The 12,164-nt window shown below is 49.6% G+C and overlaps 1 protein-coding gene across 1 annotated transcript in view; it reads right to left on the bottom strand.

Annotated features, from left to right (window-relative positions):
• Positions 1-2,363: 2,363 nt before the first annotated feature.
• Positions 2,364-12,164, bottom strand: part of gbe1b (glucan (1,4-alpha-), branching enzyme 1b) — a 103,908-nt gene continuing 94,107 nt past the window's right edge. Inside the window, exon 16 of the mRNA XM_056283246.1 lies at positions 2,364-3,408. Coding sequence (XP_056139221.1) covers positions 3,346-3,408 — 63 coding nt within the window. The 3' untranslated portion in view covers positions 2,364-3,345. The remainder of the gene's footprint in view (positions 3,409-12,164) is intronic.

Below are 12,164 nucleotides of genomic sequence, written 5' to 3' on the forward strand. Positions count from 1 at the left end.
ACCGGGGAACAGAAACGACAGCGTGGCTTGAGTGAAAAATTGCATTTCGAGCCTGTTGGAACCCTCCGACTCTCGGACCAAAAAAAAACAAACAATTTCGGCATCAAGTGCCCGGTGAAAAGAGTACCTGCACACTGCGGTTTCAAGGACACCCGAGTCCTTGCATTTCCATAGCTGCGGGCTGGGGGAGAATTAGCAGTCAAGGCTGCACACCCGCCTCTTCCACAGACTTCATACGACTGGACAGACGCGGGCTTATTATCATTAGCTGCAATGGAAAATACACGTCACAGCCGTTACTGTGTATCAGGCACCACTCTGACTTCTGAGAGTAAACTCAAGACGATTCCGTTTTTGGCAGCGGTGAAGTGACACCGGATCAGATGATGGGGATGATTAAACACTGCTTCAATCTTACAACCGGGCTTGCTTGAGATTTATGCAAAGCGATCCTCGGGTTCCCGAGAGGCGGGGAAAGGCAGTTTTCTGTGACGCTTTTGTCTTCCAAGATACTTGGGGCTAAACACAGGCAGGATCATGGCCCCGGGTACGGATGCGCGCCTCAGCTGCAGAGCAGGCGGATCAGAACGTGCCATACGCCACGACGGACTTGTTTAAATAGCCGAGGAGCCGCACCAGTGCAGCGGGTGTAGATGCCGAAACGACAGCGTCCACGGAAATGGAGGCGCGCGAGCGAGCCTTTATGCGGGACGCCCCAAATGCGCTGCCGCCTTTTATCCAGAGCGACACCGCGTGCTCGGAATACCGAGAACCGTCTGGGCGCAAAGTAAAGGCATTTATCTGACGGGGGGGGGGGGGGCTTTAAAGAGACGGCATCGAGGGTCAAAACAGTTGAAAGCCAAAGTTATGTGACAGACCGCTGTAATGATGTGCACATTGTGAGTCAATAGTGATGAAAAAAAAACAAAAAAACAAAAACAAACAAAAGAAAACAAACCCTGGATGCTGGTATATAGTGAGGTACTGCTCCCTGTTAAGTACACTATGACCCCCCCCCCACACACACACACACACACGGCGGCCGGAAGTAACTTTACCAAGCAACCCGGCTGCTCCTTCAAACTGTTCAGTTACAAGACGCTGTGTGGCGCGTGGCTGCCGGACTCTGAGTGGCGCGTGTGTGAGAGGACGGGTAGTTGAGAGCGGTTCAGGCTGTTCTTTGCAGGCTGTTCAGGACAGTTGATAGCGGTTCAGGCTGTTCTTTGCAGGCTGTTCAGGGTTGCTGAGAGCGGTTAAGGCTGTTCTTTGCAGGCTGTTTAGGATAGTTGAGAGCGGTTCAGGCTGTTCTTTGCAGGCTGTTCAGGATAGTTGAGAACGGGTCAGGCTGTTCTTTGCAGGCTGTTCAGGACAGTTGAGAGCGGTTCAGGCTGTTCTTTGCAGGCTGTTCAGGGTAGCTGAGAGCGGTTCAGGCTGTTCTTTGCAGGCTGTTCAGGGTAGTTGAGAGCGGTTCAGGCTGTTCAGGACAGTTGATAGCAGTTCAGGCTGTTCTTTGCAGGCTGTTCAGGGTAGCTGAGAGCGGTTAAGGCTGTTCTTTGCAGGCTGTTTAGGATAGTTGAGAGCGGTTCAGGCTGTTCTTTGCAGGCTGTTCAGGATAGTTGAGAACGGGTCAGGCTGTTCTTTGCAGACTGTTCAGGACAGTTGAGAGCGGATCAGGCTGTTCTTTGCAGGCTGTTCAGGGTAGTTGAGAGCGGATCAGGCTGTTCTTTGCAGGCTGTTCAGGACAGTTGAGAGCGGTTCAGGCTGTTCTTTGCAGGCTGTTCAGGACAGTTGATAGCGGTTCAGGCTGTTCTTTGCAGGCTGTTCAGGGTAGCTGAGAGCGGTTAAATCTGTTCTTTGCAGGCTGTTCAGGATAGTTGAGAACGGGTCATGCTGTTCTTTGCAGGCTGTTCAGGGTAGCTGAGAGCGGTTCAGGCTGTTCTTTGCAGGCTGTTCAGGGTAATTGAGAGCGGTTCAGGCTGTTCTTTGCAGGCTGTTCAGGGTAGCTGAGAGCGGTTCAGGCTGTTCTTTGCAGGCTATTCAGGATAGTTGAGAACGGGTCAGGCTGTTCTTTGCAGGCTGTTCAGGGTAGTTGAGAGCGGTTCAGGCTGTTCTTTGCAGGCTGTTCAGGGTAGTTGAGAGCAGTTCAGGCTGTTCTTTGCAGGCTGTTCAGGGTAGCTGAGAGCGGTTCAGGCTGTTCTTTGCAGGCTGTGCGATGAGTCCAGGCTCCGACCTCGTCGCATATAAAATCCCCAGGGGATTGTAACCTAATGAATGTGGTATTTATGGTTCACAGTTCTCTGAATACAGATAATGTGTTAGAAGACTGAATGATCAGAAGACAGTTACACTTGAGGGGGGGGGGGTCTTCCTAGCTCGGCAAACTATCTTTTCAGCAAAAAAAAAAGGGACACTGAAGTGCTTAAAATATCCTGTTTGCATTATTAAAACAATACTGTTACCAGTGATATGACATTTTCTCAGTGGAAATTATTGATACACAACGTATGACATTTTAATCACCAGAACACCATCTATTGTGCACGCAACATGCATATATCCGAGACAGAAGGTGAGTTTACCAGTTGCTTTAGCTGCAAACCGCTGGCTTAATAAGCAGGCTGTGGATGACTACATTGTTTCCAGTAGCTGCATACATTTTAGCACTACATCACAATTGTGCAAGATACCCACAGCAGAGTGTAACGACTCAAAGCAACTCATTACGTTGTGCAAATTACAATATCCTTATCCTTGCAATCCTCCATAAAATGAATGAACAGTAATGGAGTACCAGTGATTAAATAAAATATTCAAATTTTCAAGTACAGTTCAAGTTAACACTGTACACATTTCCTGCATCTCAGACCCCGTCGTGGTATTTGTATTTAAATACCGGTGACAATAATTAATCATAACAATTAAAAGAAAAACGTATTTCAATATAAACAACCCTGAAAGTTACATCACTTCAGACATTATTACGCAGAAAACAGTGGAGGCATGTAACTTTTTCCATCTCTAAACTGGCAAAATTACCAACTGCGTTTCAAATTCGACTGAGCCCACAAATGGCCACCGCCTGGTGGTGAACGGACTCAGCAGGGTCATGACTGCTGAGAATCTTTGGACCCCTCCCAAATGGACCAATCTGTATGGTAAGGGGGCTACATAGCATCTAAGGATGGTGTTTGAAAACAAAGGAGCCAATGGGAAAAAAAGGACTTGAGCACAGAGAGTGGGTTTTGGGTGATGTGGAAGGTCGACACTGAGAAGAAGGTGGTTGTTAACACTCAGTTGGGGTTGGAATCCATTCTTGACACTGGTCTCTGTGGAGACAATCATCCTTTAATAACAGTAATCCATCTCCTCGTTGGCCAGGACAATAGCTGTTCTGCAGGGTATGTAGACCTGAGAGAGAAAGAGGAAAGAAAGCAGTAGAGAAGTGAGATGACAATGGAAGACTGATGACGTTTAAGAGAGACAATCAGAGGTTTTGAAGATTAAGCTGAGCAGACACTGTATGAGTCGAGTCTGATTCTAACTTCAATTTGACCGCCGCCGCCTCATTTTAGAGTCGGGCTGATTTTCCGCCTCATTGGCTGTCGCTTGATGTGCAGTTTGAGGGGGGTCGCGGCACCCGATTAATTGCCTGAACAATCAGGGCTCGGACAATCGGGTGGATTTCTGGCATGTCGGAAATTTTGGTCGGCTGTCTTGCAGTTTGAGCGTTATCGCAATCCGATTTCCCGCAATTAAGTGTGAAGCAACCCGAGTGCTTCTGCAAGAGCCACCAATAACAACATGGTGCAGATGAGATAGCACGTTCTGTGGACTGAATGTATGGATACCCAGACATGAATCATTACTAAAGACATGATAAGTAATATAAATAAGTGAGAGTGAGTTTTCACCTTCTATAAGAACGTAAGAATAGATCTACCGTATGATGCGTTGGGCAATTATGAATGCTGTACAATGTTAAACCTACACGGTATCTGGCACCAAAACATTAGCAACAGATCCTTTAAGTCCCGTAAGCTGCGAGGTGTGGATCAGACTTGTCGGTCCAGCTCATCCTGCAGATGCTCAATCGGATTGAGATCTGGAGAATTTGGAGGCCAGGGCAACACCTTTAACGCTTCACCATGTTCCTCAAAGCATTCCCGAACAATGTGTGCAGTGTGGCAGGGAGCACTATCCTGCTAAAAGAGGCCCCGCCACCAGGGAATACCATTGCTATGAAGGGGGGTACATGGTTTGCCATGATGTTTAGGTAGGCGGCACGTGTCAAATTGATGTCCACATGAATGGCCAGACACAAGGTTTTCCAGCAGAACATTGCCCAAAGCATCACACTGCCTCCGCCGGCCTGCTGTCTTCCCACAGTGCATCCTGGTGCCCTCACTTCCCCCAGGTAAACAGCACACACATACTACATGGCTGTCCACATGATCTAAAAGAAAACGGGACTCACTGGGCCAGGCCTTTCACTGCGCCAAGGTCCAGTTCCGATGCTCACGTGCCCATCTTAGGTGCACTCGGTGGTGGACAAGAGTCATCATGGGCACTTTGACTGGTCTGCGGCAATGCAGCGCCATGCACAGCAGGGTGTGATGCACTGTGTGTTGTGGCACGTTCCTCCCGTAACCATCATTAGAATTTTCCTTGACTGTGAGTTTTCTGTGTAAATGTTCAGCGTGTACACCCACAGCGTGGCATGTCGATCGATCTGTACAGGGTCAGCACAGACATCGTAGGCTCTGGCTGTGCAGAACGGGCGATTTAAACGTGTAGTGTGAGTTAACGCAATGTACAAGATTACTTAAATCGTACAAACGGGTATATGGGTGGTTAGTGGTCCCCCGAAGAGCAAAATCTCTTCTCAAATCTAAAATTGACACCATGGAAAAACTTGGAAAGGGAGAATCATGACTCAGGAACACGTTGCCGTTTCACTTCATGTACTTGTGTACATGAAATGAAATGAAATATCGTTTCCCCCAGCCCACAGCAGTGCAACACAAAGACAAAAACACATATCCAAAAACTACGAGAACACATACTATATCCAAACTATGAACACATATATACAAACTAAACACATATATACAAACTAAGCAACAACAAAAAAAATCACTGTCCAAGAGAACAAACGCCACCCAGGATGACTGTCAGAATTGCCGGTCTGCATGGGCTAGCAGTTAGCTTAGCCTGCCACGCTTCCGCGTCCTGTCAGACCGCCCTCAGTGTTCCCTCTTCGGGCACAGCTCCCTGCACTCCACACAATGACACTATAAACACAGTCAACGCTAGGCGAGACCACCACCAGACCGCCCTTGGTGTTATTGGAACTGCTGGTCTGCATGGGCTAGCAGTTAGCTTAGCCTGCCCCACTTCCGTGTTCTGTCAGACCGCCCTCGATGTTTCCTCTTCGGGCACAGCTCTGGGCAGGGCCGTGGTCCCTGGGCCCACAGGATGCAGCGGACCAAGCTCTCCCAGCCAATCCAGCGCCAGCTCTCCCAGCCATCAAACTTAGATGCAGACGTGGACAAAGACACAGCATGGTCGGAACTGGATGAGGCCGCCATAAATGTAAGTTTGTGCCGCCATCTTCAAACACCAGTGCTAGGTGAGGCCGCTGCAAACCTGAGTTCGTGCTGCCATCTTCCATTTTCATTTCACCATGTATGAAAGAAGCAGAAGCAGGAGGAATAGGGAGGAGGAGGAAAAGCATTGCGGTTAGACAGTACACAGACACAACAGCCTTGCTGGGAAAGAAGACTGTCAGTGTAAGAAAGTTACGAAGCCAACCTGAGTTTTGTAGAGAAGGCAGATCTACAGTAGTCACAGAAGTCAATCTGACCGTAAAACGATGTCTGTGAACTGTTATATTTATATTCTGAGTTTGCAGCTAATTAGAAAATGCAAATCAGCACAGTGAATAAAACAAATTGTCAATCAATGACTTGACTTGTGTCAAAAATGCATACCATTACCGCTGCACTTCACTCGAAGGTTGTGCATTTATGCGAGTGATGCCCACCTGAGCAGTCCTGCATCACGTGGAATCAAAGAAATTCAGCTCTGAACTGAGGGTTTCTATCATCGACATATATCAGCCGTTCATCATTTTTGAATATTGACTGTGTAGCAAATGTAAATTTAAAATTGTGTGAAGATTATTTCTGTCAGCTGGGATAAGCTGAGATACCATTTACCCCCGACATATTGTGCCGAGCTTGCGTGGAAGACTTGATGACAGACACAAGCTTTCTCTTAACGCCAAACCTACGTCCCATACACCACACGACCCACAGGAGTGGCCTTTATTTTGACAACAGAACGGACACACACAAGCATGAACACTGGCTGGAGGTCACCAATCACTACAGGAGTCCCAGCCATGGTGGCCACACCGCCAGCCAGCCCCCAACATAGTCCCGGTTACACAAACACCGAGAACCACACAACACAACCACAGCAATTAAAACATAAACATCCATCCATCCATTGTCCAAACCACTTATCCTGCTCTCAGGGTCGCGGGGATGCTGGAGCCTATTCCAGCAGTCATTGAGCGGCAGGCGGGGAGACACCCTGGACAGGCCACCAGGCCATCACAGGGCCCACCCACACCCATTCATTCCTAGGGACAATTTTAGTATGGCCGATTAATCTGACTTACATGTCTTTGGACTGTGGGAGGAAACCGGAGCCCCTGGAGGAAACCCACACAGACACGGGGAGAACATGCAAACTCCACACAGGACGACCCGGGACGACCCACCAAGGTTGGACTACCCCGGGGCTCAAACCCAGGACGTTCTTGCTGTGAGGCGACCGCGCTAACCACTGCGCCACCCTAAAACACAAACACCACCAAAACAATGATTTCGACTTGAACATGAACAGTCCCACCGGCCCTTGCACTGCCCCAGCGCAGAACTGTCCATATCTGGGTGAGCGCCTCCTCTGGTCACTATAATATTCAAGATTTATTCCATAGCAAAAGCAAATGCAAAAGCCAACCAAGCTTAAATGACACTATATTGCCCAACAGGGGGAGGAGGGGGAGGATTAAGGAGGGAGATGAAGAAGAAGAAGGAGAAGGATGACAACGAAGAAGACGACGACGAAGAACAGGAGGAGTGCATAGCAGCATCTATGGCGCTCTGCTTACTCTGGTTGTGTTTCTCTGGCAACAGTGGAGCAGCCCGGCACCGAAACACTGACACAAACACCAGCAACTAATTAAAAAGTCACAGTGGGAGAGTCTTCACACAGCAGCACCACTGAGACACACAGGGCCACCATGAATCATCGCACCTGTTTAGACGAAAGCGACCCCTGTGCCTAACCTGGAATATGTCAACAGCTTTTACTTCCACCAAGTGGGTAGCTGGTAACAAACTCTAAATCAATCTGCCAACAAAGAGCAGCGGATAGTCCCAACTGTTAACAATGTGATCAGCGGCAGACTCCCTAATTAACATCTCATTACCCGCTAACACGGAGACGCAGTAACAAAAACACATACATAAACATATTTACGTACAATCTCACACATAAACACACAGCGAGCCATTCAGTGCGAACTACAAGTTAGACAACAACAACCGCACAGGGCCTACACACACAGGCGTTTTAAAGGGAATAATATTTGTTCGATTTTTCTGCATTCCCCATCTTCAGCTGGACAGTAGAGGATCTTCAGTTTGATAGATATGACAACCCCATGTGAGCACAAAGTCCAGAATCAGCAGCGCTCCACGCACACACTCGAGCCGAGTGGTTTGTGAGAATAATGTGAAATAAGAGAACGCCGCTCTTCAAACATCTGGCTGGCTCTTTCTAAAGTGTCTAGTCATATACCCACCAAGGCCTGAGCTGCTTTCTAGTGACTCGTTCTGGGTAGGTGTTTAACATCTCGCTGGCAAATATTCCAAGGCTGAATTCGGATCTGTGTAAACAAGTGATGACAGAACTTCTGCAAACCAGGCTCTCTGTTCGATGCTCATCCATATCAAAGCTGCTGAGACGAGGAGGAGAAAAGCTGTTAATTTGTTCAACTCTACTAAAGTTAAGCGCAAGATTGGCAGAGAGCATCCAAAACCTATTCATTTTTACCACAAGCCAAAAATCAATTGATCCAGATGTCTGAGAGCCCCGATATGAGGACAACACTTTAGAGATCTATAGCGGTTCTGATCAATGTTCCTACACCCTGATAAAGGTTTCATGAGGTGCTTCACAGAGTAATATTGGGAAGAAGGTCCTCTCTGCTGGTAGGTTTCTGTCCTCTGACCCTACAATAGCTGCTGGTGAGAGCCCTGACCGTCTGCCCACATACGCACTCTAAAAATTTATATCTATCCTTGCTGGGAAAGTTGATCATGCTGTTTTTTTTGCACCTTCACTCAGGTTAATCAGATAATGTTTGTTTAGGTTACAGAAGGAGCAATTTTGGGTCTTGACTACAGTTAAGACCTGCAATTTGCAGAAAAACAAAGTTGACACCCAATTGTAGGTCACAGATTGGAGTTTAAAGTATTTTATTTTTAAGGTGTTTTGATACCACCTCTTCTATCCACAGCCAACTTGAATGGCCCCTGGAACTGGACTGCAACAACACTATAAAATAGAACATGCAGATAATGCACAAGTAACACTTGCTCTAGCTAGCTAAGTAGTAGTTTTCCACTGAGCTTTACTATGAAGTAATAATAAAGGTCAACCTCAAAATAGTGCTTTGGTAATAGAGAAAAATCAAGTAAAACAGCACAGTTTACATGCAAACATACTGTAAATGAAAGTTATAACTAGAGCGATCATAAAAAAGATGCATTGCAAAATTACATCTTTTTTCCTTGCAGTACTTGTTTTCAAGAATGGAACATACCTCTGATAAACGTTTGCATCTACTAGCAACCTGAATTTCCTCTTTTTCCCCCCTAAATTCGACTCACTTACTTTCTGTGGAAGGATCTAAGCAGATGGCCCCTGAATATCGAAGGATTTTAGAGCGGTTTATGATTTATCTGTAACGCTAAACTTCATTCTGTTGACATCACGGCACTTTAACAAAAGTTCTACCAATGGAAGAGACGCAGAAACAGATAAACCTAAATTGTTAGGTATCCTGGACATATGCTGTAGAGAGCGGTTTTTGGTTGTTTTTTTTTTCTTTTAGAAGATTTAGTTTGTATTTAAAGTCCATAAATTTAAAAATGGGTGCGTGTGTGTGTGTGTGTGGGCCCTGTGATGGCCTGGCGGCCTGTCCAGGGCGTCTCCCTGCCTGCCGCCCAATGACTGCTGGAATAGGCACCAGCATCCCCGCGACCCTGAGAGCAGGATAAGCGGTTAAGATAATGGATGGATGGAAATTTAAACATTCAACTGTTCACAATTTTGCTCTGCGAGATATTACGGACATATTGCTGCTTTTTATTATTGGTCATAAATGGGTTAGTGTGGCGGACACTAGGGGCTATGCCTCTCACCCAGCAGGACTGTGAGCTGGGGGCGTGGTTTACGTTCCTGGGCTTGCTGGTGCAGGGTTGTTCCTGCTTTAGTTTTGGTTTTGGAGTTGAGGAATAAACAGCAAACTCGCCTTCGTCTCCTGTGTTTTTTCCTCATACTGCCACATTGGTGACCCCGAACTGAACATGTTTGGAGCAGAAGATGAGTGTGAATCCACTTCGGCCACGCCGCCCCAGCTCTCACAGCCGGCCGTTCTCGCCGCAGCTGTGAAACTCCCAGAGTTCTGGCAGAACGACCCGGCTTCGTGGTTCCAGCATGTCAAGGCGCTGTTCCACCTGCGTGGAATCTCCGCGGACAACTCCAGATACTATTTGGTCGTCGCTGCGCTGGACCAGCAGTCCACACGCCGGGCCATGCAGCTTTTGCGCGCCCCTCCGCAACACGATAAATACGTCGCCCTCAAACATCTTCTGCTCCGGAGGTACAGCCTATCTGCCGCAGAGAGGACAGATAGAATCCTTTCCCTATCCGGTTTGGGCGACGGGACGGCTGTGGATCTCATGGACAATAGGCTGTCGCTGCTAGGCTCAGACGAAGGTGGATTCCTTTTCCCGCACGTTTTCCTGCGCCAGCTCCCGTCTCCTGTGCGCGCGGCTTTGGCTAACTCCCCGTGTCTGGCCACTGGTGACTGCTGAGGTTTGGCTGAGGAGGCCGATCGGGTGCTGCTGGCAGAGTGTGGCATCGGAGCCTCTGCAGCCGGCGTTGGAGGACGCGGACCCGGCGCTGGTGGCTGGAGTAACTGCCCGGAGATGGCGCGGGAGAGGCCTCTGTTTCTTCCACCAGCGGTTCGGCGGCAAGGCGAGGTGCTACGTCCCTCCGTGCACGTTTGAGGCGGTGGGAAACTCCCGGGCCAGCGCTCAGTAGCAGCTGTGGGCGCTGGCGGACGTAGTGAGCTGCTCTTCATTAAGGACACGATGTCAGGAAGACGGTTTCTGGTGGACTCAGGCTCGCAAAAGAGCCTACTCCCTCCTGCTAAGACAGACAGGTCGGCCGAAGGCGGCGGCCCACTGTTAAGTGCAGCTAACGGTTCGTCCATTGCGACGTTTGGCTTTTTGAGTTCATGCGCATGCCTTTTGGCTTGAAGGGGGCTGTGCAAACCTTTCAGAGGCTGATGGACTCGGTGTTGTGTGACCTTGATTTCATGTTCGTTTATCTCGATGACATATTAGTGGCCAGTCCGTCAGCTGAAGAGCACCTGGCGCACCTGAAACAGGTTTTCCGTTGTTTGGACAAACACGGCCTGATAGTCAACCCGGCCAAGTGTCAGTTTGGACTGCCGGTGATTGACTTCTTGGGTCACCGCATTTCGCCGCAAGGCGCGGTCCCGTTGCCTTCTAAGGTGCAAGCGGTGGCAGAATTTCCCCGCCCGGTCTCTGTTAAGGCATTGCAGGAATTCTTGGGCATGGTGAATTTCTATAACCGTTTCCTCCCTCGCGCTGCCCACCTCCTTCAGCCACTTTCCCTGCGGCTTAAGAAGGCTTGATGGAGCTAAGTGCGCCCTGGCTAACGCTGCCCTCCTCGCCCATCCCACACCCACGGCGTCCATAGCTTTAACAACCGATGCGTCTGACATAGCCGTGGGGGCTGTGGTTGAACAGCGTGTGGCGAATGCGTGGCAGCCACTCGCATTTTTTAGCCGCAAACTGCGGGATAGCGAGCACAAGTACAGCGTTTTTGACCGGGAATTGCTGGCACTGCACCTTGCAACCCGGCATTTCCGCTTCCTGCTGGAGGGTCGCCCATTCACGGCTTATGTGGATCATAAACCGCTGACTTTCGCCATGTCCAAGGTGACTGAGCCGTGGTCTGCTCGTCAGCAGCGCCACCTAGCGGCAATCTCCGAGTTCACAACGGACATTCAGCATGTGGCCGGGAAGTCCAACCCTGTTGCTGATTGTCTGTCGCGTGTGCTTGTGTGTCATGTGCACCTCGGTGTGGATTTCTCCGCTATGGCTGCCGACCAGCCCAGCGACCCGGACGTCCTTGCCCTTAGGTCAACGCGTACCGGTCTCAAGCTAGAGGACGCTGTGATGCAGGAAGGCAGTCCTGCCCTCCTCTGCGATGTGTCCACCGGCCGTCCCCGCCCCGTTGTTCCAGTGGCCTGGCGCCGTCGAGTTTTCGATTCGATTCACTCCCTCTCGCACCCTGGAGTTCGGGCGTCGGTGAAGTTGGTCGGTTCCAAGTTCGTCTGGCCTGGCCTCCGCAAGGACGTCAAGGGGTGGGCAGCTGCGTGTGTAGCGTGCCAGCGCGCTAAGGTCCACCAGCACACTAAGTCGCCCCTCGAACCGTATCCGATCCCGGCCAGACGTTTCGACCACGTGCATGTGGACCTGGTGGGCCCTCTACCTTCTTCACAGGGTTTTACGCACCTGCTCACAATGGTGGATCGGACCACCAGGTGGCCAGAGGCTGTCCCTCTATCCTCCACAACATCCTCGGATGTTGCACGCGATTTTCTTTCCTCCTGGGTCGCCCGTTTCGGCACTCCGTCAGATATCACCTCAGACAGGGGCCCCCAGTTGGAGTCAGAGCTCTGGTCGGCACTTGCGCGATCCTTGGGTGTGCAGGTACACCGCACTACCGCGTACCACCCTCAGGCTAACGGCTTGTGTGAACGTTTTCAC

The sequence above is a fragment of the Lampris incognitus genome, chromosome 7 (assembly GCF_029633865.1).
Source record: "Lampris incognitus isolate fLamInc1 chromosome 7, fLamInc1.hap2, whole genome shotgun sequence".
NCBI classification, from domain to species: domain Eukaryota; kingdom Metazoa; phylum Chordata; class Actinopteri; order Lampriformes; family Lampridae; genus Lampris; species Lampris incognitus.